Source organism: Botryllus schlosseri, chromosome 11 (assembly GCF_051294905.1).
Source record: "Botryllus schlosseri isolate E-star chromosome 11, Bs_hap1, whole genome shotgun sequence".
Classification (NCBI taxonomy): domain Eukaryota; kingdom Metazoa; phylum Chordata; class Ascidiacea; order Stolidobranchia; family Styelidae; genus Botryllus; species Botryllus schlosseri.
The window spans coordinates 21105565-21132245 of NC_137246.1; the positions used below are offsets into that span (position 1 = coordinate 21105565).

The 26681-nt window shown below is 41.0% G+C and overlaps 1 protein-coding gene across 1 annotated transcript in view; it reads left to right on the plus strand.

Moving 5' to 3' along the window:
• Positions 1-26681, plus strand: part of LOC145450192 (ovochymase-2-like) — a 45397-nt gene that overhangs the window by 11724 nt on the left and 6992 nt on the right. The window contains exons 8-24 of the mRNA XM_080328697.1: positions 5124-5259; positions 5324-5434; positions 5495-5553; positions 6208-6377; positions 6437-6541; positions 6601-6755; positions 6824-6978; positions 10984-11128; positions 11734-11766; positions 14129-14250; positions 18549-18638; positions 18694-18817; positions 20536-20672; positions 20911-21021; positions 21100-21232; positions 24160-24284; positions 24340-24453. Of these exons, the coding sequence (XP_080184823.1) occupies positions 5124-5259; positions 5324-5434; positions 5495-5553; positions 6208-6377; positions 6437-6541; positions 6601-6755; positions 6824-6978; positions 10984-11128; positions 11734-11766; positions 14129-14250; positions 18549-18638; positions 18694-18817; positions 20536-20672; positions 20911-21021; positions 21100-21232; positions 24160-24284; positions 24340-24453 (2025 nt within the window). The remainder of the gene's footprint in view (positions 1-5123; positions 5260-5323; positions 5435-5494; positions 5554-6207; positions 6378-6436; positions 6542-6600; positions 6756-6823; positions 6979-10983; positions 11129-11733; positions 11767-14128; positions 14251-18548; positions 18639-18693; positions 18818-20535; positions 20673-20910; positions 21022-21099; positions 21233-24159; positions 24285-24339; positions 24454-26681) is intronic.

The window sequence follows — 26681 nt, forward strand, 5'->3', positions numbered from 1 at the left end:
TAAAACGAACTATAACATTATACAAGCACTATAGCAGTCGGTATCGAGTATCTGACTAAGTGTTTCTCAACCTTCGCGCAACCGCCCCCGTGGGTGAGCTTGATTTTGAAGGGGGAAGAAAATACCAGGGATTGGGTGAGGGGCTTATTCTCGGTAGATGTTATGGGCTGTTTAGTGTGAGTACATGTGTGTTGAAGCTGAGAACTTTGTACGGTATTGTCTTTACTTTTTTCCCGACATGCTATTTTATGTGGATGTATTTCTATGGCAGAGGTTTTCAACCTTTTTTTCGCTCGTAACCCATTTTTCGGCTTGAAAATGTCCTGTTGCCCACCTCGTAGCATGGATGAGCATGGATGAGCATGGATGAGCATGGATTAGGATTTGAAAAAAAAAACGGATTTGTGAAATTTTGACGGATTAGTATAGAATTAGGATTTCGAAATTTTTTTCTGAATGGATTAGGATTTGGATTGGATTCACCGAGCCTCTGGGAGATTGATATGTCGTATGGCGAATGGCGACAAACTTCATTCAGATCAGTTATTTTAGTGTACTTATGGCTTGCGAAGATTTTACCTCGGTGTCAATGAACATGAGATCTGCAGCCCTACGCTAAGTCATCTTAAATCAAGACGATTGTTGGTTCTGAAAGAAAAAAATTCCAATTTTTCTCTTGCATAAATGAGCATTTTTTCTGAATTTCAAGCTAGAATCGAATTAGTATTGGACACGAATTTGAATATACAAACGTCCTGGATAAGAATTCGGATTCGAATTTGGAGCTTTGGATTTGGATTGAATTAGGACATAGAAATTCCAAATCCGCTCATCCCTGCCTCTTGGGTAGAGTCTTAGTTCAGTTCACAATAGGAGCGGGATTCGGAACATACAATGTACGCTAATACCTAATAATCGTACGTTATCCTGCTTCTGAAAATTGTCACCCAACTGTGACGAGGATAAATCGAACAAATAGCTATCCTATCGACTTGACCATGGTTAAAGTGTTTACTGTACTTATTTACATGGCAATCAGTTATTTCAACGTGTAGTTTGACAGGGATAGAATCATCACCAATCCAGAGGTTTGAGACTCTTCATTCATATCGCATGACAAAAAAGTGAAACTGTCCAATGTCCATGCATGCATCGTAATACTTTCATAATATAATTCATTAGTTGGTATCAGGTAGTAGCAAAACACATGAAGCGTTCTCTCAGCATTCCTTTAAGTGTCTGCAATCTGCATGCGTCATTTCTAAGATACCATTCATGTATCCCGTATACAAGTGGTAGGGACCCTTTTTCGACTGAAGAGCCATATTGACCCAATATTTTCAAATGTTCCACCCAAAGAGCCATAAATGTCAATCAACTGTTACGTCACATTTGAAAATTTGTGACGTATTGGTAGCACAGCACTAATACATGGAATTAAAAGTGTGCAGCATATTTTCTCTGCTCACATGCGTATAGGTGGAGCCAAACATGGTCACTACAGCAGTACATACACTGAAACCTTCCATGATTACCGGTATTTTCTATTGACGTTTATGAATAACTAGATTTTGAACATTTTTGCTACGAAAATCAAGCAATTTCCAAATTTATTGTTCGAAAATGAAGCGCGAAAGGAGAGTTGAGGCACATGTGAGGCACAGACGGGCCAAGCCTTATCTGTGATAGCGCAACTCATCGTAAATGGCTTAGAATTTTAATCTCTGATATTAATCGAATGCAATTGTCGCACTGATCGACTTCTCCAGTACGTACACCTACATTTTAAGGACGGTACTAGAAAGGTAGGCTACTTACCAACCAAGAACATGGATAGCTATGGCGTTGTTTTTAATTTGAATTTCTAATTGTGAATGTCACTTTCAACTTTCAAGGCAGTTCATTCCTCGGCGTAGATCAGGAAAAGATGTATATTTGATAACGGCATTTCATACAAGCGTCGCCATGTCTGCTATTCTCTATGATCATTCAAGGTATCGTGCAATCCATAATTTCGAGGCGCGCGGTGTCGGGTGGGTAGAATTCGCGAGTGATGTTATAGTTACAGGCGCGACAGCAACTTGAAAATGTGAGGATTTTGAAAAGGGGATACAATACCCTAACTCCAGATTCCCCACTGTATTGACCTCGCAAAGACATGTTTAGGCTACTACGAGAATAATTATTCTGGCCGTTATGAAAATTTACTAACAAGTTGCTGCAATATTGATAAATTTATTACAAAATTAAAAATTTGTTAAATAGCCATATCTAATGCTCAAAAGAGTCATATATGGCTCGCAGGGTTGTAATGACTCGAGTCATGACTCGACTCGAGTCACGATTTTCTGATGACTCGACTTGACTCGAGTCATTTTCGCAAAATTCAGAAATGACTCGACTCGACTCGAGTCAATTTGTGTATTGACTCGACTTGGACTCGAGTCATTGCGCATGACTCGAACCAAGTCATATGACTCGACACTCAGACTTCGAAGACCGACAATTCATTGTAATTTCAAAGAATAGTTAAGTTACCACGCAATTGGGATCTCGACTATAGTTACTGGTACTTGTAAATGGCGACCTCGAACTGCTAAAAGTGAGGAAAATTAGTATATTATAAATGCGAACCATTCGATATCATCAAACAGAGTTATAAAGGGTGGGTTTAACAAGTCATTGACAGTAATCTGAGCAGTCAACAGAATGACTTGGACTCGACTCGAGTCATAATACCGTGACTCGGACTCGAGCCTACTTTCGCTGACATGGACTCTGTCTTGACTCGGTGGTGAATTGAAAATGACTCGACTTGACTCGAGTCAAAACTATAAAACTGAGATTGACTTATGACTCGGTGCCTTGTGACTTGGTTACAACCCTGATGGCTCGCGAGCAGTAGGTTCCCGACCACTGCCTTATACCATAGTTGCATACACTATAACCGTCCGCTTTTCCACGCTAGTCGCGAAGCACAACAATCTAATCCCGGCATCCGCTGACTCAGTCCGTGCAACTGGAGTTTTAGCTCCACCATAGTGGAGAATCAGTCAATTAATAAAGCTGTGATACCAAAACGATTATGGGCCATATCGTAACAATTTCTAAATTATATAGCGTATTTGTCAGAGATTCTTTGAACTTGAAAATTTTCTTCGCGCTTCGCACAATTTATTGTCGCGACATGTCTTGATTTTAATATGGGAAGGGTACCCCTCACCAAAAATACTCATAATTTATAGTGATAGGCATTTCGGCACCGGTCATTACCGCGCCACGGAGTAACAAGACATATGAAGTTTCGACCATCATGCGACGCTTCGAAGTGTGATGCTAAAAACATTGGCGGCTAGAAACTCTTGACCGAAAATGACCGCCGTGTGTTGACCGAGACCTTCGGTATATGTGTATCTGTATATAGGTCCTGATCATAGGCGTCATCGGGATATAAAGCAGGCATTCGTTCCCTCCAATTTTCGACTTGTACATTATACGCCTGTACTGTTATACGTGTCACCACGTCTCATTATAATAAAACCTAGTGATAGGCAATGTTCCCTCTAAGCTGCGCATGTGCGCAAATGCGCAGTGCTGACATGGTTTCTGCGCACAGAAATCTAAGTTGCGCACAAAAATCCGAAGTGATGACCTTTTTCTTTGTCGTTACGCACTATTGTCCAAGGGTCTGCACAGTGAGTTGGTGAGTGTGCGCAGACTCGTCAAAAATTAGAGGGAGCATTGGTGACAGGATATTATCAGTGTTTACTGAAAAACTTGATGTAGCCTACGTCTAATTCGACAATATTTGAATATATTTTGTAGGAATAATATGACAAATGTAGGTAAGCTTTCACTAACTCTACAATTTTCCAAATATCTCTGCGGCCCACCTCGAAATGCTCCTGTGACCCACCATGGCCAATGGCCATGGCCCAATGATTGAAAACCCCTGTTCCATGGTTTATAAAAGTGGTGGGCAACCTTCGTCGGCAACCAACGTTACGCTTTTAATATACCAATTGCGCGGATTCCGACGTCACACAGCCGTGTTGGGAAACACGGGATACTTCCTAATTCGCTGCATAACTAAATTTGCCACTGCCGCACCCCAAACCCCCCAGAGTATTCCCTGAGTACGCGCCCATTCTTCACGGTATGTCGTTGCAATAAGTCAAACCCAATTAAGGATGTCAAACAATGATCTCGATCTACTGAAAATACTTTTACTCGAGTGATGATACCACTTGGACCCTTATGTTCTTTGTCAGTAATCTTTTTTTAATTGGTCCATCGCAGCCAATTTTCGGCTGATTAGCACACCATACCCACATAGCATCAACGTAAAAGGTGTTGTGAGATTGTCGAGAAAGACTGAGCTCCGTCAAATTAGCGAACGTATAGGGATATCAGCTATTCAGTCATTACTATATACAATATACATCCATTCAAAATCGCCGCAATAGATGAAAAGGTGTCGAGACGAGTAGGAGTATAAGTCTTTTGAATAAGACACCCACCATCAAGATCAACATCTTTATAGCTTCCCCTAAAGACTAGATGTCATCAGTAACCTTATCGTTATGCTTTTCCGTAGTATTTAAGTAGGTTGTATCCACTTGCTCCAGTAGTTTTATATGTGTATACAATTTTTCCTTCAACAGTTTTTCGCCCCCGTCTCTCAAAGCCCCCCCCCACCCCCCTAGGAGGCGATGTCGCTCATTTTGGGAACCACTGGTTCAACACGTGTAAATAAGATAGACGTATAACGAATGGAAAGTAATGGAATATAACACCAAAAGAACCAGCCATGAAAATGAAGTGGTCTGTGTTGAGAGGCGAAATCGATATGTCAGTTCATGGACCGGCAATTTGAAGCACTGGCTTGTAGCCTTAGACGTACTACATTGATAGCGAACGAAAGTCGATACAAGATGTCACAAGAGTTGAAAAACACAAATTGAAACATTACCGTTATGAGTCATATGAGACGCGTTTGTTGGTCCAGCCAGACCTGAGCTGCTTCGGCTCTAAAATCCTCCCATTGCCCTCGCGTCCGACCAAGATTCATGATGGCGTGCATATTATATACGATAGAGGAGTTTTACGCCATACATTTGCAGTATCTCTCCGATTTCTGTGGACAAACTCCACCAAGGGGCTTTCTTTCTACTCACAATTCAATAACAGTACGGTTTGTCAGCTCGTCCCGCGTTTCTAACTCTGCTGTCGGATTTTCTTTTGATTGGACTGCGGAAGGTGTGTTTTTAAATTGACGTATATCCATAATCGGACAACATAAAACTCGAATGCGATGTTGCAGACGTATGTCCGTCGGGCGAGATTCGATGCTGGGACGGAACCTGCATCAAGGAGTCGATGTGGTGCAACGGCGTTGTTGAATGTCCGTTTGACGCTGCTGACGAGGTGTCCTGTAAGCAGCTCTTGATAAACTCTGCTTAAGTTTCGTATTTAACTATTTGTGTTCGAGCAGGCGCCGCGAGCAATACGCCGCAGTGTGGAAAACAAGAAATAGCACCATTATTCAAATGGGTAAGCACTTGAAATGCACAACTGTTGGAAGTTTCAAATTCCCGAAGCGCCCTCATCGACTGGCAGGTACATGATGGCCTTGGCAACTGAAGCCCCTGTACAAACTTGATATCATTCATCCACTTCCCGTTAAAAAGCCCTTCTCTGTATTGAATTGAGTGGTCATGAACTATTCCAACTTCTGAGAACACGCTTAGTAGCATTTCGGTGTTTGTTTATTTTATTCAGGTAATTGGCGCTTTTAACAACTTGGGTCATTTGCTCCCAGAACGGAAATTGCATTAACATCAGTATCTTTTGCGGTATTTTACTGGTCATGTGCTGCCTTCTTTCATGAGTTCGGCTCTCTCTTCCTCTGGCCTTTCAATGCGCTGTGTATACAGCGGGATTGGCGATGAGGAGCCCAGATAAACCTCCGACACATAGAAACATGGCAGAGCCGAGACTCGAACCAGCACCCATTGGTGTCGTGACTGCAGTGTTTAACTGCGCACTCGCTTCCCCAGCATTTTGGTGTGATGTATAGGCTATATAGACTTTGTAACTCTCTAAATAGCGCTACTATGAAAGCATTCAACTTGGTGAGAAGCAAAGTAATTAATATGGAATAGCTGTTCGTGCAACGTCTACTTGAAATATCCCACATTTTTCCAGGACGCACGTATCGTTGGAGGCTATGAGGCTGAACAAGGATCCTGGCCTTGGCAAGGGAACATACAAGTGCGTTCCTCGGGGTATGATGAATGGAGATTACGATGCGGGGCTGTTCTGGTTTCGGACGAATGGGCGCTAACGGCGGCACATTGCTTCGCCGGAAAGGATAAGTACGTTCCTATCTACCCATTTTAATGCTGAAACACCTGTACAATGACAAAGCTTTCAGAAAAGAGATCCTGCTGACATTCGGTGATCACAATATATCTGACTACGACGCGCAACGTGAGCAGGCAGTATCAACCAACGGCATTTTCATCCATCCTGAATACGGGTATAAAATTACTGAATGTATTTACGCGGCCAGCTTGGCCAGGATTAGCTGTGTTTCAGTTACTCGTCCTCCGGCGTTTACGGTGGGTATGATATAGCGATGCTGCACTTATCCCCTGCCTTAAACATCACCACCTGGGTAAAACCTATATGCCTGCCACAATCGTCTCCCGAACCTGGGGAAGTTGTTGTTGCAACCGGTTGGGGAATCTCAAGTACGTAATATTATTGTCATTGTGGGCTTCTAAAATTAATTGATTTAAAAAATCCTTTCTTCCCTAAGATGTACAGGACGATCCCGATATCTTGAATCAGGTTAGAGCACCTGTGACGACACAAGAAACTTGCTCAATGTCGTATGATGACCATCTTGGCCGAGAGATACCAAACACAGTTTTGTGTGCAGGTCTTCCACTTGGGACGGCGAATGCATGCTGGGTCGGTATCATATCCGTGGTTAAGTCTGTGACGCAGCTTATATTTCAGCTATAAGTAGTTTTTGTTTGAGGTAGTTGTTGTTAGAGGTAGTTGTTGTTTGAGGTAGTTGTTGTTTAAGGTATTCATGGAGTATATCGACTAGCCTACTATGGTCATTTACACCAGGCCGATATTCATTATTTTTCATTCCGTAAATGCCGACTTGTAGCACGGCCCACTTCTAGGCTTTTCGTATGACACCGCTTACGCGGATGATATGGCGAGGAGGAGCCTAGATAAACCTCCAAGACTTATAGGTAGGAATTCTGGAGTCGAGCTCGGTCGGACTTGAACCCACAACCCATCAGTGATGTAGCTGCGGATTATACAACTACGCTATCTCGCCACTATAAGTAATCAGCTCAAGTTAATATTGAACATAGTTGGGTCGGATTACAATCAGTCCTCTTTTAGGAGGATTTGTCCTCCTTTTTTAAGAAATAGAAAATGGGTGGGAAATCGGACATTCGATGTGTTATCGCAGGATCGCTAATGATTGTAGCGATAAAGTATGTTTTGAGATATATTCGAAATCAACAATGCCTTTGCGTAATGTAATTATGCCTATGGTATCTCCATATTTCTGCTAGATGTGCATTCACACACTAGTTTCACATGACACGACATGACATAGGCTACTCGCAAGGTCGATTACCGATATCGTAGGCAGATATTAATATGGAAGAAGCAGAGAACCACTTCTCTGAAAATCTACAGAGAGAGAGAGAGAGAGAGAAAGAGAGAGAGAGAGAGAGTCAGAGAGAGTCGGTAGCGAATGATAAGTGAAGCCATGTCTGGGCACGGTAGGGCAAGAGTGTTAGTATAACGACAAGAGGTGATTAAGTAGGTCTTTTTCTAATCTATTATAAGACAATCACGGATATATGGTGGTAATGCATTCCAGATGACAGGTCTTGAGTAGTCAGTCGATAGATCTCTTAGTTAGTTTGCTATTGGCTGGGGTAAGTAGATATTTCCCTTTGACGAGGATCTCGTGTAATGGGAGTGGACATTTTTAGCAGGTATGAAAAAGTCATGCCACAGAAAGCTGAACAACAAATGAGAGAACTGATATTTAAAATAATTATTGCTTAATTGTGCATGTTCATTGAAATTTGGGTTAACCCAAAAATCAAAACGTGATTCAGCATTGCAGATCAGTCAAGTAGAGGTAGATTGTAATGCAGGAAGCATAGTTTCTCTACGTGGTCAGTTGCTTACCCAGTTAAACTCGTCCTGCAAGGGTAAATCTGTCGCGTATCGCCCTTTGCGTCCTTGATTTCTCGAGATTGAGAACACGGAACATTGAATTTCGAATATTTTTAATTTTTTTATACCTAAGATATCGGCCGCGATATCGGCCTTCATAGGAGTGAGCATGACGGAGGTCAGCATGCGGGGCCAGCTCGACGGAGGCCCACAATTATTTCGTGAATTAACATAAATTAGAGAGTATTTTTTGGAAAATTTATGCAAAATCTTCAAGTTTTTTTCGCTATTCGCCCGATTTAATGGTGTCAAATATCTTGTTATTGGGTACCCTTCTACAAATAAAAAAAAAATGCGCATGATTTAGAGAAATGCTCATTTCGGCGTCGGCCATTACCGCGCCACGACGTACCAAGACATGAAGCTTTAGGCCTGTTCTGTCCAGGAAATCTAAACCCAACAAGACAAATTCAATCCCACAACAACAAAAAAAAAACTATTCGCCAGTGCAGAAATACAACTTTGAAATTGTGTGCGTCTCTTAGTTTAGTACGTTTGGGCGATTTCAGTATCTTTTGACATAGTAGACAGGAGGTCACGAAATAGCATCATGTAACGAAGTCATTATAACAAAGGGTCCGCGCTAATATGTTTAATTATTATTGACGGGCCCTACATTTTCCAAGACATTTCACTCAGCTCTATTGGTAAAACTGATTACGTGAGCATCGAAAGTATAGAAAATTGATAGCAATATATATTGAATTTTCGATCATGTTGACCGACTCAATACTGAATTGAAGAAAATTTTCGCGCTTAGCGCGGTTGGCGGTGTAAGCTGACTAACTAAAGAGTACAATACTTAACTAACGCTAAAATGTCCATGCTGATGGGAGGTCTGGGGGCTTCGCCCCCCACAGGATCGATTGATCACCCGATGGGGGGCCCAAGACAAACGTTTTGGTGGGGCCTGGCGAAGTGCTGTTTTGGTCCTGCGAACCTCTGCAAGGTTCTGGTTCGCATGAATGCGAACTTTTTGGAAAGGTTCTGTGTGAACGCGAACGTGAACCTATGACGTCCCGTGACGTAATATTGTTAATTCCAACCCTACATTTCCGTAAAGTTATATATTATTGTATATGATAACTAGCGACGACTAAGGCCGTATGTCATAATGCTGAAGTACATGCAAACGCTACCTAATGTATCAACTGAAACTATAAAATGCTATAAAAAAATCAATATTTTCCTTCGCTTTGCCAACAATTTCGACGAGGACTCGTCTAGACCAGACAGATTTATTCTTAAGAGTGAAACAACGGTTTCTGTACTTTCGCCAGATATAATCTCTAAAACAAGTTATGCAATAGCCAACACCTCAATCGGACGGATTTGGTTTTTATGATACAGCAAGGTTACTGTCACAAGATAGATCCGGTACGCCTGATAGATTTTTTACATTGGACATCGATGCATTCTTTATAACAATTTCGTTGTTGACTAAGCACAATGCGACGACCTCCTTGTTCCGACATATGTTCTTGCTATTGTGTGATTGCGGGGAAAGCTCACAGCAGAGAGTCACTAAAGATTCACAAACGGAAAGCTGAATATTCCGAACAAACTTTCGAGTAAATAATTTTTGAAATTGGCAAGGTGCATGCTCGTTTAGTTGTCGTTTATTGAAAAAAAAAATTTGGCACTTCTCACTTGTTGATATTCTGCACCAGGGGCAATAATGGCATAAGAAATGCTCATTTAGTACTCAATTTCGAGCTGCCAGAGCCATGCAGAGAGTGGTCCGAAGTTGAAAAGCAATGAATTTCAACCAAAGACGCTATAATGATGTGAAAAATTGTAATACATAAAAAGGTTCACAGTGCAGAACATACCAAGGTTCGTTTGTGAACGCGAACCTCAAAATTTCAGAGGTTCACGCGGAGAACGAGAACGTGAACATCACGTTCACACTATCCCTAATATTTAGTATATGCAAATGCAGTTATACACTATATGGCTTTCATCTGTTCACGACGGCTCTTCTTTCGTTCGTTCTCTACCCCTGATCCAAGTAACATCGAACATACGTTGGACCCATCTACTCTTCGTATTGCTGTAATTTCCGAATAATCAATTTCTTTCGAATAGCCCAATAGCATTTCGTAAATTATGAACGATCACCAAAAGTTGCTGAGTGGGTGCCGTGGATCTGAATTAGACATGGTCGAGAAAAATACCTTTCAAATTACCGCTTCCAAAAATTTCTTGCCTACACCCGCTATAGCTGGAATAAAATCTGAGCATACGCAGGTATACTCATTTCTTGAGATAGCTATGCATAAACAGTAAACACCTACCATGACAAAACTGACCGTTAAGCATGCCCGCATTCAAGTCGAGATACAAGCAATTTCCACTGAATCGATACTAGTCAGTCCTCAACATTACCAGACCGTGACCTGACATATCGATCTCGCCACCGTCGCATGCCACCTCATTTTGTTGCTTTTCTTTTGTATTCTCTTCTTTTACTTTCATTCAGTGTGCAATGTGCATACCTCCTCTTTATATCACCTATATACCCAGGTGAGCGTCTGATTTCAAAGACTACTCCAAGTCGTTTCGACACCTTCCTATTTTTTCATTGTAGTCTATCTCAATCTTGTTGTGTATTGATTTGATAAAATTGTTAGTAAACTGAACTGAACTGTCAACTATTCAAATTTACTGAAAAAGCCATTCCTTGGAATATTTCAGGGCGATCGTGGAGGACCGGCAATGTACTTCCGAAATGGTACATGGGAAATCGCCGGACTCGCATCGTTGGGCTTGGGATGTTTCAGCGCAGAAATACCAACGGGATACACAGATGTCTTTAAGATGTTGCCGTACATTTACGATGGTATGTAAGGTTTGGTTGATTAGATCAGTGGCTCTTCACTTTTTCCCCATGTCGCCAGCGCCCCCTGCGGGCGTGTCGGAATCTAAAGTGGGCGGTAACACTCAAGAGACGATATGGGGGACGCTGGGGGCGTTATGAGCAGGGGGCGACGAAGATAAACGGCGTGACAATACAGATGGTGCCGTGGTTGTCATTGGTATACAAAGTTCTAGCGTTCTATGTATGCTTGTGATATCGTTGCAAAATTCATACGTACGTCTCGGTAACTAAGGTAGCGACGAAGTTACGATCGGTTGAAGTTGGGGTTATCTGTTAAAAATCGCGCCGTTTTGAAGACAATCATCGAAATTAGCTCAACGTCGAAAGAGTTAGTTATTCGAGTAGTCGAAATATTTCCAATAATTAAGTCCAAACCCGGAAAAATCGACAGGACTTGAACCTCTACCGCATCGTCATTTGTTAGCGCAGTCCTTAAAATGGGGGGGGGGGGTTAAACCATAAAAATTTTGGAAAGGGGCGCTTGAAGAAAAAAGTTCAAGAACCACTGGATTAGATCGATGTGATCAGTGAGATCATATAACCAAATTATCACTTTCAATTTGCAGTAATGGACAACGGAATCAACAAGACAGTTCCAGGTATATAAAATGCTTCCTTTTATAGTTGACTGTTCATGTTCGGCTCCAATTAAATTTGTATACGTCAATATATGTTTTCCCTTTACTTCCTTTTTCAAGATATCTCCAATCCCGCCTGGTAACACTCTTTACATATTTTACATATTGTATATTTGCATGTATTAGAACATGAGTCACCAACCCGAGGTTCGAGGCCACATTGTTGTTCGAAATTCGGTATATGATCGGGAAATATATTGCCCAGGTAGGTTATTATGGACTTGCAAGGCCAACGAAAAGTTTAATTAGCCTGACCGCGAAATTTGGGATCTTGGCGACTAAAAATCAGTTCCGATGCATTGGCGTGCCGTGGAGCCAGAGGCCAGTCACATTTTACGTACATCTTCGTATATTACCATCAAGTAAAATATTTAGCGGTGGACTTACTTGATTTTTTGCTTCTAATATTGGTACCCTCCTGAAAACAAAAAATTAAAGAACACCCAATTTACAGAATTGAGTTTAACAATATTCTCAATTATGAGAGAACGCGTCATAGAACTTGCGACTTCCATGCGCTCGCAAGAAGGTCGTCGGTGATGAAACATATCAATTAATCAACCGTCATATATTTTCATCTGCCCAAGACACACACACAATGTAAAATGCGATATACAAGACAAACAATGCGATGTAATGAATAGATATGGGGATGCCGAACGACCAACTTAGTTAGTAGTAGCTTGAACTGTCATCCACCTCCACCTCGTAGTGCCCGTTGTCAGTCTTCTCTATTGTCATTCATTCTTCGTCGGTCCTTTCTAGGAGCTATTTCTCGCTCTTTTTTCTTCATAGGGTCTTTCCCAATTTCCACTGTCGGAGGTTATTCTGGGCCCCTCGTCCCCCATGTCAATGTTCTTACGGTGACAAATAAGTAAAGAAAAACCTCCGACCGGGCCGCCGCTTGGATAGCGCCGACGCTCACCACTACGGTATCTGATAGGCGCTGGTCGAAACCTTCGATATTGATGCATGGCGACTTTTTTTATGATATAAATGTTATCAGTTTTGAAAAAAATGTTTTCATCGTTACCTAGTCCGGCTCGATCGTATCGGACGATTAAAAATAGTCACAAACATTCAAGTTCAACGCAATGGTTCGTAAATTTTATACGTCCTTTTGGCCGAAAAGGTTGGCCACCCCTGCATTAGAACGTTGATATATTGTTGCTGTCATTCATAATTTTTTTGTTTAGTATTATAACAATATATATCATGTCGCACAGTGGTTCTCAGCCGGGATCCGTGAAACCTTCAAATTTACAGAATGGAATATTTTTTTAATTATAGAGAAATTACGTGGCAGTTTCGATGCATAACTGCTAAAACTTCAGGACTAACATGAACATAAGGGTCGTCTTAGATTAAATATTCTACTGTGCAAACTCATTTTAATTGACAAATTCCAAATAGTATATACCGATACAAACATTTTTCTGTTTGAAGATGTTTTGTTGGGGTTCAAGAAAATATTTGTTTACAAAGATCCATTTTCATATACATTAGCGCTATTCCAGAATAATTCTAAGATGAGCTGCTAGATAGAAAAGATTAAGCTGGACGTCACATGTTTATTGAAAATCTGTTTGTCAATTTTGGCGCGATATATGTTACGATCACTCTCAAAGGTGTCGTTGGAATCGTTACGCGTATTATTACATTCGCCACCACATATCTTCGTGGCAATGGATTTTCGGTTCGCGTTCATATCAAATCAACGGCGCGGATTTAAATACAGAACTACGTATTTCAAGAAATACAGTTCAGATTTTGCTTCGAAATCATGGAAGTCTTCCATATCTCTACGTAAATAGTATTATGGTATTTTCGCGGGGTCCGTGACGGTCCAAAGGGAGCCCGCGGAGACGAAAGGATTGGGAACCACTGACGTATAGCATTTATTCAGTTAAATCCATATGCTGGTGGTTCGAGGTAGAAGTTAAAACCAACTAGCGCATTTTGTTGCAAACGGCTTCCGTTTTGTTTTATCGACTGGCTCATCGTCGATCATCAAAGCGCTACACAGACAATACATTTGAATCTCTTTTCCGCTTATTGGCCGCATGTCGTCTTTTATCGGGAGCTATAGTATCCCATAATTTCAGAGGGGTGGCTTCACATATTAGTTCACGATTCACCGGTTATTGTGATAATTTGATTATTCTCATTGGTTGGTCTTATAAATTATGTGCTTGAAGTCCGTGTACAGGTGAATATCATGATAAGTTATCAGTTTTCCTTCGACTTTTATCAAGTAGGAATAGCAGCGCTGGAATATTTTCAACGTTATCGATATCCGCTTAACGGTTACGTATATCTGCAGATGCATGTAATGGCGGGATCATCGTCACCGGCATGCAGGGTGTTATAACATCACCCAATTATCCTTCCTATTACCCGAGTTATGCAAACTGTTCATGGTGGATTATTGTACCTGACGGAATGGTGAGATTCACTCTTCATACCCGTAACTATCTATTACCAACGAATAGCCTAGTTCCCATGCTTATATACTATACGAAACGACAAGGGCCATCATTACTGTGGTATTCATGTTTTGACATCGATGGTCATTTTACACCAGGCCGATAATATTGTCATGATTCCTGAAATCAGCGTATCCTCAAAGTTGGGGTGGACACTGAAAAAATTCTCTTCACGCTTCAATTAAGTAGCCGACATTAATATTTTCGATCCGTCTTCAGAACTGATTATATGCAAAAGCCGGTATTGACATGTGTTGATTTCGACGATGTTTCATATCGATATGGGTGACAAGATTTCCTATGGCATATCTTGATGACAGTGGCGGCTCGTCCTATAGGGCAACTGGGGCATTGCCCCACCTAAAATTCTGTTCAATAACAGTTCTTTACCATTTATAGACGCACAGCAATCTATATATACCGAAATCACAGCAAAAATCGTATTCTTCTTGTCCTTTCGCTTGTAAATGCCCATATATATAGCGAAGTCTCTGCGAAAATCGAATTCTCTTCGTGTTTTCGCTTTGCAAATGCCTAGCCGGGGCTTGCCCCGGTAGCGCTCATAACAAGCTTTCACTGTCTATTCTCTCAAACCTGCGCACAATAAAGAAACAGTGATTTACTCTCTCCTATTCATAAAATGACCGAGCAACCGGGGCAACATAGCCTGCTCGCCCTTAAGGTGTGATGTAACAATCGTATCTATATCTGAACTCGGTTACCGTCATATGCGTTTAGTCGACCTTTGCTGGTATAGGTCGATTTTGATGGTGTTTCACACCATGATAATTCTTGAAACTTGGTATGTCATGTCGTGATGGTGGTATTTAACATTGTCCCAAGTTTCAGGGTTTCTACTTAAAGTTTAGGGTAGTAATTCCGTTTCCGAAGTTGAGTGTGTGCTGATTCGTCATGTATCGCAAACAGATTTTACTCAAAAGCCGGTATTGGTATCCATTGATTTTGACGATGTTCCATACCGAGATCGGTCATGACATTTGGTACGGTAAGTCTTAATGTTAGTATTGAACGCGGTACCAAGTTTCAAGTTTGTCACTGTACTGTGTTAGTGGTAATTTCGTTTCCTAAGTCGAGTGAGAGCTGACTCGTCATTTATCGCAAACATATTTTACGCAAAGCCGGTATTGGTCTCCATTGATTTTAACGATGCTCCTTACCTAGATCCGTCATGAGCTTTTGCATGGTATGTCTTGATTTTAGTATCGAACGCTGTGCCGAGTCTCAAGGTTGGCACTCAATGATTAGGGCAGCAATTTCGTTATCAAGGTCGAGTATGGTAAAGATGTGCGCTGATCTGACACTTAGCCTACCTAACGCATTGCGGATTTCACGCAAAAGTCGGCGTATCTGTGTTAACGCTAACTGTGTCCCATACTGAGATAAGTGATGAGATGATGATATCATGAAACAGTTTACTAACATCCTCGGTTTGCATTCAAATATTTACTTTTTTTTTATATTCTCCAATGTCAATTTTGACCGTGAAATTGTGGCCTTCAGACCATTTGCTTACAATTACAACCCCTGTCAAGCGCGATAGCTGTTTCGTTTTCGATGGCGGCTAACAGCTGATCGCTTGATCATTGATCAGCCTATTCCTCAGTAAATTTTACGCAAAATTCGGTGTTGGTCTGTTTGTATTAATTTTGACAGTGTACCATACCGAAAACGGTCATGAGGCTACTTCTCGATGATTTCATGTAACAGTGTACCAAGTTTTCGGCTTTCATCCACGTATTTGTTCGGTAATATATTTTCCAAAGGCGATTTTGCAGCAGACATATAGACCGTAAGCCGTATGTGTCGTGTGACAGTCTCCAGCATCAAGGCCAAAATATCTCCTATGCTGTATCGGGACCGAATTTCCGAGGCTGCTATCCGTAGTTCTTCAGAATTATGTTTTGGATTCAATATGACATTGTCCAATCTATGAGATAACAATTGCGTATGTGTCCGAACGCGTTGACCTTTCCAGCTAGGCTTACGCAATCTCTCGAGTTATAGTCATTTCCATTTCTGCAGATAATTAGTCAAGTCAGGTATAGTGCGAACATGAGCCGTGTCAAATCTTTGTTCCGTACGCCGTTTACGCAGTTACCACACTTCAAGTCACAGCTCACCGGCAGATCTCTCGCGGCACATACGTTAAATCACTGTTGTCGGGAAGTTCGTGTTACCGTAGTTCGTACCACCAAGTTACTTGTTTACGTTGGAAAACTCCATTGTGACGTCATCTTGATAAAAAGTCGCTTGCAGCCCTTGCCCCACCACCCGATATTGTCACGAGCCGCCACTGCTTGATGATGAGATCTAATACTGTACCAAGTTTTAAGGTCGTCACTTGATGATTATGGCAGTAATTTCGTTATCGAAACCCATGCGAAATCTTGTCTCCCAACTCTCTACATAACGATGTTAAAATCAACAAACTTGGTACATCGCTTGCCGATGTAGTCAAGATATACCATACGGAGTCTTGTCTCCCCACCAAGCATAGAATACCATCAAAAAATAAAAACATATCAATAGCGAGTTTTGCATAAAATCTGCTATGCGTATATGCGTATAGTTCAGGCGTCACCAACGTGGTGCCCGCGAGCCCCAGGTAGCCTGCGCGGACAGGTGAGTAGCCCGCGAGCCTGTTTTAAATTGGACCGAATAGAAGAATTTACCAATATTCGTCAGATTATTACCAGTGAGCTTATAAACATATAGATTGATTGATTTGGCCATTCTTGTTTGAATCACATCAACATGCAACTTGCAAATGACAATACATATATAATAAACATATAGTGATATCAAATATCTTCAATCACAATTAGTAATATACCAACCAACATGTAATAGTATCACAAGAAATCTAAGACGTAGGATACGGCACACTGCTTATACAGGTGACATGATGGAATACCGCGGTCTTCTTGGCATAGCGGGGGTTCCGTTATGGTAGCTCGACGTCCAGGACGATGCCAAAGTAGTAGATAACATTACTATTTGGTAGTAGATAGCCGTGAAGAAATAGCAGATTTTCAATATCTGTATGCACATTGCGAATTGCATATTTCCACACAGCTTGTTTCTCTTACACTCAACGCAGTTTAGTACCATGTTTCTAACTTTCTGTAATCGTTGCTACCGTCCGGTATAATGAAATCTGTTATGTCTGGATGCTAAACAGTTGGAGATTGAAATTGTAACACTGCTAAATGACCTCCACCTCAAAGCCCACCAGGCTGCACCAAACTTTTGGAGCCTTGTTAACATGGAAAAGGACAATTGTGCAGCGGCTATGAAGGTTGCAAGCGTGTTTGGTTCAACTTGTCGTTGTGAATCAGCCTTTTCGGATATGAACTTCATCAAAAACAAACACAGAACACGCCTCACTGATGCACATCTGAATCACTCACTCAAAGTTGCAGTGTCAAGTTACATACCAGTGCACTAGTTGATCGCATGCAATGCCAGGCTTCCCACGGACTGATATAGAAACAGATAACATGATGTCTACAGTCCAGTCTAAAATGTGACATGATTTATTTCAAAATTTGAGTTCACTGTTGTTGTATAATTTATACAAACATAGTGCGAAGTAATTCATGATTTCATAAAAAATCTTAGTGGCTATTAGCTAGTTGAAATGAGATGTTTTCATTTAAAAGAAAGACTCTCTTAAAAGTCTTTTCCTGTCCAGTGCTATGAATATCAAAGCGGAAATTCAGTCTGATACGGGTAAACGGCACGAGGAAATGGTAGCCCGTCGCTTCAATCAGTACCCAAGAAGTAGCTCTTGGTTGCAAAGAGATTGGTGACCCCTGGTCTAGTTTCAGTCTTGCGCACACATATACACATCGATTTGAATAAGGTAATTACTAACCTAATCATTGAGTGAAAAACTAGAAACTTGGTACATTAAATCACTGCTTCAGACGGATCGACAATAGCGTACTAGATTTCGATCACGAAATTATTGCCCTAATCATTAACTAACGACATTGAAACTTGATACAGTATTAGATCACATCATCAAGATATACCATACGAAATCGTTGCCACCAATCTCGATATGAAACACTGTCAAAATCAACACACACCAATGCCTGCTTTTTCATTTAATCAGTACTGAAGACGGATCGAAAATAACAATGTTGATTGCCTCATTGAAGCGCGAAGGAGAGAATTTTATTTTCAGTGTCCACACCACCTTTGAGTACACAGTAACAATTTGTAATCCAGGTAATTGCAATCAAATCCAATGACTATTTGGCTATCGAATCTGCTGGATCCGACTGCTATTATGATGCCCTTACCTTCGACAATATAAAGGTTGGAATTTGTAGTTGCTTTAATCTCTCCATTGGTCAATCACACATCCATGTAGCAGGTATTCTGCGGATACAGAGTGCTTCCGAGCTTTCACACGAAAAGTAGTCGGCTGACAGTCACCTTCACTTCTGATGAATCGGTGATTTCTCGTGGTTTTACTTTCACCTGGACAGCCATTAGTAAGTGAAGCTTACAGTATTTCTGATGCGTAGAACGCACCTAGATCAGGGGTTCTCAACCATTTTTCGGCCGAGGCCCCTTTCCCGAATTGAATCATATTCCTGTTAAATGCGTGGGAATCGCCGGTGCCGATATGCCTATTTCTCTAAAATATGCGCATTTTTCTCTTACCAATCATATTTAAACTAGACTTCTAGGGACATGAAATCACGCGAAGCGCGACTAAAATTTTCGAATTGATAAGGATTTCCTCCAACAATAAACAAATCAGTTTTGGATCCTTTCGAGCTCCACTGAATTTGGGGTTTGGGGTGGAGCAGTTACGGCCCTGGTAGCTCGTATAACTCTCGTACATTATGGCCGTCAGCTGTTCCATTCATGTTCGGAGAATCCATTCATGTGACTCTTATACTATGTACAATGATTTCAAGGCCGGACATTTCAAACTAACCTTAAAGATCAATGTGCAGCGTTAAATCCCCAATCCATTAGCAATCTTTGCGGTGGTGCCGTATAATTCCACAGGAAGTTGATAATTGACAATAAATATAAATTGTAGGTATTTTTATCTTACAATGATACGGCCTGCCGAAGTACCGTAAATCCTGATCAAATACACTCCCTCCGAGTTTAATGCACACATTTTCAACGGTATACGACGTATGACCCTACCGGAATACTTGGTTACTTCAGCATTATTCAAATTTATTTTCCTTGCTGTTAGCCGCAGGTTTTCACGGACGGGGGACAAAAGCCGCCGTTCCCCCACCACAGCACCACTCCTCCATGTTCGACTTTGTATATTTTGTCTCCATACGTGGTACTACGTCTCATCAAAGGGCCATTCCCTACACAGACAACCAATGTTCACACCACTACCTCTTCAAATCTCCTGAAATTTGGTACACGCACATATGAGCTAATTCCAAACAGGATGAACTTTATTTTATGGAAATTGGACTTTGAGGTCAAATAAATAAACCAAAATTCTCAACAAAGAGGACAAATCCTCTGGTCCAGTGGGCCATGGACCCCTCGTTGAGAACCCCTGACCTACACGGAGGCACAGAAACAGTACGAGCACGAAAGAAAACTATGAGCATAAAATAGATTGCATATGCTATACCTTGAACCGATATTCGTATTCATAGATCGTAACTCAGCTGTGCAGTGGGCACCGCTGCGTTGGCGAAATTTATTTCATTTCGCAGTTCTTGAGTCCACCATCACTATGAGTCAACCTATAGTCTATGCCAACAGAAAGAATTTGTGTATCATTTGAAAATCGCGCATTACCTGGCTTTGTTTCGCCATCTCGTGTGCTACATTTCTCTCGTTTTTCGAACTTAGTATATACTCTGTGTGACACAGTAATTGGCTATGTTGATTGCCGTTAGATAAAGTTATTGTATTTGAATGCTCGCATTATTACTGGCGGCATCGCCTGATGAGTGTCAGCCGAAAAGCTTCGAAAATATATATGAATGTATTATTCGAATGTATCTTGTAGGGAATTGTATAGGATACTCTGATCTCCGATAATGCGTCTCAAGGATTAGCAAGCACTTTTGCCGCTCGGTGGATTGGAAGCAACAAAGTAGTCGAAATGCTATCAAATGAAAATATATTCATAAGCATGATAGGGTGGGATGAAGGAAGTCACATTAAATTTATAAAGATTTATTCACATTATTACTAAATGTATTGTATTACTCAGACGAATCCGTTATTCCCGAGAGCCGCGTGACCCACATTTACGCAGAGAGTGGAACTATTTCGTCTCCAAACTTTCCGTCCACGTATGATAGTTTTCTGGAAGAAGAATGGATTGTTCAAACACCTTTTTCGGATATGGTATGGTTGACAATATGATTTGTATTTTTCACGACATAAATTGTTGAGACATGAATGGGATTTCTCACCAGATAGCTCCTTGCTTCTCACTAACTTTGTGCTCTTGGTAACTTTCCATTCATTAGAAGATATTTCCAAGGCCTGTATACACTTGCACAATCCAATTCACGACGAAGATTTATGTATTTATTCAGTTCAATAAATATGTTGTTGTGAGATGTTTTTTTTCTGTGTTCAGGCAATATCAATCGAATTCGATCCTTTGTTCGACCTGGAAGCAGGAATAGGAAACTCGTGTCCATATGATTCGTTGACAATTTCAGAAGGAGCTTCACTGCCCAGCATGCATGTAGGAATATTAGTATTCACACAGAAGGCTATCATGATCAAATGGAGTGTAAAAAATATCTCGCTGATTTCGTAACAGAATGAAGTATTGGAACTGTGTAACACGAGTAGACCTTCAACGCATTTGATAAGAAACAGTGATATGTACGTTTCATTCAAGACTGATAGATCAATCAACGGACGTGGATTCTCTTTCAACTTCTCCACTGTCGGTGAGTTTGACTTGGTTTAAAAAATTGATTTATTGAGGTAAAAGACCCCCCTCAAAAATAGGGAAATAGAGTAGGGCCCTATCGGGAGACTAACACAATGTATGGGCATTTACATTTACACACATTTCCACCACAGGCATAATGTTATGAAGAATTAGCGCGCATATATGTAGAACTTGATGCCTTTGGCACCCCTGGCTACGCTTATGCATCCATTCCTCCATCTTGGAATCTACATCTAGCAAAGTATTGTAATTCGTCGAGACAGCTAGAGTTTACTCTGACATATATCCGATAATATATCCTCAATCAGGAGATCTTTAGGCCCTAATCTACGGTATGAGCTCACTTTCCTACCGCCTCCGGTGGACGGTGCTGTGTCGTGCTCATTCTCTACAGTTGGGTGGTTGGGATCAAATGATCGTATGTCCTATATTCAGAATCAAATCAAGGTTGCTATGACAACCATTGGGTACGTGCTCATAACTGTCGACTTCGAGCCCAATATAAACATCTCGAATCCACCTCTGTGATAGGCAAGACAGGGATGTTACCTGGCTCTGTGTCATTGCTTTGTGCGGCGAGTAAATCAATTGAAAATGTGGTAGAGACCTTTGCTCACATTCCATTTAGCCATCTAAAATATAGGGAATGCAGCCAGTTAACGTACATGTGAGGTTGTGGGTCACGATACTAAATAAAAGAAATATTCAGACGATTTTATTTTGTAGCCCTCAAATACAAGCATATTTAGTAATGATTTTGGCCAAGAAACTTCAAATTTTCTCTCGTGTACGAATGGCTCTAAATGTCATAGGGGTACGGTGCCTTTCTCCGATTTCGTTACGCTGTGCGCTGTAAAGATACAATACCTAATTCGAAACATTTTTTGTAAAAAAAATACCATCGAGCGTGATGGAAGTGTGTTCAGGGAGAAGTTGCAATCTAAAAGTACGCGCATGATGCACGTAACGTTCATCTTGCATGAATTGTAATAACAATCATTGCATTTACGATACATGCTGTAGGCCTACACATCGTTAGTATATTTCGCACGAAGCGCAACGAAAAATTGCGATATGCGATCAATTTTGTCGCACATAAATATGCTACGAAAATTTGGGGATATGCAGAACTGTTGTTCCACTGTAGAGTCATATTTCGCTAGGGCAGGGGTCTCCAACTCAAATTTGGTCGTGGTCCAATTTCCTACATTTCGATGACACGGCGAGCCGCAGCATCAATAATAGGGGTATTCAATCTCTTTCGAAGTAGGCCTTGTTTGACGGATTCTTGCCGAGTGGCATTCCACATCCATCGTAAAAATATGATTTAATCTCCAGCAAATCACGTCTTGCACGAAAAAAAAAATCAAAATTTTATATATTCGACTAAAATTGTTGTACTTGCTTTCGGCGCGGGCAATATAAGCTGTTCTCGGGGCCACGTGTTTGAGACCCCTGCGCTAGGACAACTACACCATCTACTGCGACGCCAGTTATCTTCAGCGCCCTCATATCTTTCCCTGAACGCTTTCGCTCCCTTCAAATTCCAAATCACCCCCAGGGGGCGCGGGAGGCAAGGGTAAGAACCAATGTATTAATCGCATGTAATGAACGCACTGATGGTGTATAGTATATGCCAGGGGTCGGGAACCTTTTTCATGGTAAGAGCCATATTGGCCCTATATTTTCCATTGGAACTCACAAAGAGCCATACACGTTAATCAACTAATACGTCACAATTGAAAATTCGTGACGTCATTGTAGCACCAATCAGATCACTTTACAATTTTTCAAGACATAGGATTCGTTGTGTGCGCCTTTTTTGACATGTAGAATCTTCTACTAATTATGTTGGTTTCCTCATTTGAGCACGCAAAACTTGACGAGTTAACCGGATCTTTTGCAAGTTGCATCTTTTTAAATGCATTTCAGTGAGAGCTTTGTGTTATTTTTCGAAGCTTGAGACAATTAACATTCAGATTTCCAACAGATGCAGACAACAGTAGAAGTGTGAATCTACTATTCACATTCTTCTTAAAGTTAATGCGTCTTTTGGTGCTGCATGGTATTACTGATGGCTTTGTAGTCTCGTTGATTGCTCTTTTTTTATCGATGCTCATGAATAAGTCAAATTTCAACATGCTCCCAAAATCAAGCAATTGGCGCGAAAAGAGGGGTAGGGCACAGGTGAGGCACAGACTATGGCCAAGTCTGACCTGTGATGACGCAATTTATCGTATATAGCTTCGAATTTATCTTAAGTTGATAACTGATGATAAACGAATGTAATCGTAGCATTGACTCCGAAGATCTAAGTATTGATCGACTTTTTGATCGACATTTTAACAGCGGTACTAAAAGGATACATACCAATCAAGAACATGGATAGGTCTATGGTGTTGTTTGTAATTGCGATTTGTTATTGTGAAAGTGAATGTCAGTTTCAATACAAATTCATTTCTCCCCGTAGATCAGGAATACAATGTTTATTTGACAACTGCATTGTCAAACAAGGGTCGCAATGTCGGATATTTGATCAATCAACATATCGTGCAATCCATGATTTCGAGGCACGCGATGTCGGGTGCATCGAATTCGTGAGTGATATTGGTCGCCGGCACGGCAGCAACTCAAATTTTAGGATTTCGAAAAGAGGGTCCGAGTCCTTACCCTGGATATATCACTATATCTTGACCTCTCAAAAACATGTTTATGCTGACATGAAAATATTTATTCTGGGTGATTTGAAAATTTACTAACAAGTTGCTGCAATATTGATAAATTAGGTACAAGATAAAAATTTCGTCAAAGAGCCATAACTTATCCCCAAAAGAGCCATATATGGCTCGCGAGCCATAGGTTCCCGACCACTGGTATATGCATACCTTTGATATTCACGCACAGTATGCTTCGACTTTACAGATTATCTATGTCGACGAAGCCGGTATGTAAACGGAACAAGTGGGACCATATCAAGCCCATTTTTTCCAGAACCTTACCCGAGAAATCTTGATTGTACTTGGTTCATCACTGCTCCAGAAGAAAAAGTAGGCCAATGCAAAAATGAATTTTCTGCTGTAAACACCCTAATGTGTTTTGCAGCGTATTGCTATAAGATTCAATAAGATATCTGTCGGATACAGCTTATCTTATAACAGTGGTTGCGACAACGACTACCTTCAAATATTTGATGGGTCATCTGAAAACTCGCCGCAGGTAGGTCTGATGCAGAAATTCTATTCGCTGAACCAACAGCAGAACCATTAACGGGTATGAAAAACGATACTAGAGGGGTCGGAAATCTTTCTGATACAGCGAACCAAAGTATCTCAATGTCAAAATATTACCAACTGGCATGCCAAATATTTTTAGTTTTGTCTTAAGTATCGTTTCAAGCACGGAAACCCACCAACTGCTTATCTGAATGCTGAAAACGGAATACGTTATCCCAGTCGTTCATAAGCTATTATGGGTCACGAAAGGTATAAATTTGGCTCGCGGCCGCTACAGAGCTATCGTTTAATGCACGTAATATTTGCTTTATTTTTTTGCAAAATATTATTGTTCCTAGTAGTCCCGCTCCCAGAGGTTGCACCATTGGTCATGGTTGCACACGCCTAGACTAAAAAATCCCAATGGTCTCCTGCGATATGAGTATCCCATTCTCTCATAATTAGGCTATTAATACGGTTTTAGTCATTTCTGTTTATGCAATGCATCTTTTTCCAATATATGTATGCAAGTAATCGCGCGCAGCGCGAAGAAGAATTTCGAGATTAATATAATCTGTCTTTAAAGACTCATCTTTATGTTAATTTACGATGTAATTTTGGGCACCTTCGATATGGCCCCCACCCACAATTGAGTGGTTTGGGTGCGATAGTTACGGACTTGCGTTGAATGTTAGTTTAAGAAGACACACATTGATTTTCAGTGCTCGTTTCTTTTAAATAAATGGACAATTTCAATCACTCCGCGTTCCATGCAATAAATTCAACAAATATTACATGCATATTAACAGATACCTCTGGCACAGTGCCGACCCAAAATTATACCCTTTGCGGCCCATACTTTAGTAACCCTTGAAGGGGTAAAATTTGCATTACAGTAACTTGCAAATGTAAGTCTGTAATGATCGCATTTAGTATTTACTACTATCCTCGAGCATCGAACTATATTATTACGAAAACATGATGATTGTTCAGCGAAAGAAAGCAGAAAGACAAGTTGACGTAATTTTCCAGCCTTTCGCTGGCTCAGATGGGTTTATACTATGTCTGCCACTACACCGGCTTTCAAACTAGGCTTCTGGTTACGTAATAATTATAGTGCGAAAACATCAAGTCACTACGGCTGGTTGGATAAAAAGTTATTGCCAAAGCTACGATTAGTGGTGCGTCGTAAGTCACACTAGTTTTGACAATTGCGTCGCTACTACAAAAGTTCAAGAGACACTGCCCTTGAATTTCCTATCAGATTCATTTGAATTATTTAACGTCATAAAAAGTAACAATTATTTACGATTTTAATCCGCACCATTCGCATCACCTTCATCATTCGCACTGCAAATTTTTTCATTTGCACAAGTGCGTACCATCCCACAGGTTGAAAAGCACTTGTCCAGTAAATTGTCCTGAAGAATCTATGAACATTTCCATTTTGTACCGGCTGTTGAACTTGATTCACCGCAGTTGTGAAAAAAGACAACGAAAGTTATATTAAGTGGTACCCAACCGGTATTATTGGTAATGTGGACCTTGTTCCCGAAATTAGGTTTTGTTCCTTTTGTCCGAACCTGCTGACCATTGAAACGCATGATATTTTCAACCTGTTAGGGAAATATACCAAATACTGGCGGACGTGATGTTGATTGATAAGCAATATAATGTGTACATTAAGCTCTTCTATCCAAGTGGCGTTTTTCAAGGTCGGAACAAATCATGTACAATTAAAATGAGGAAACGTGAATATCAATGCCCTGTTTTCCATTAGATACTTGGCGCTCCGAAGTGACGCCCCGTCCGCCCAGGAGGAATACACAGCGTTGCGTAATAAATGCGTCAAAATGAAAAGTGACTGTTGAGCATGTGACTATTACTCAAGACTAATCCTAACTCAAACCCCAGTGTGGCGAGAGAGCGTAGTGGTATAATCCACAGCTGCAACACCGATGGGTTGTGGGTTTGACTCCGACCGAGGTCGACTCCAGAATTCGTACCGAAGTGTTGAAGGTCCATCTAGGCTGCTCCTTGCCATATTATCCGTGTAAGCAGTGTCATATAAAAGCCTAGAAGTTGGTCATGCTACAAGTCGGCAGCTGCGGAATAAGAACAAAGAAAAGTGGTCCACGGATTAAAACGGAAGAATTTGGCCTGGTGTAAATGACAATAGTGGTCGACAAGCAACATCAATACGAGAAATATCGACGAAAAACTCAAATAACT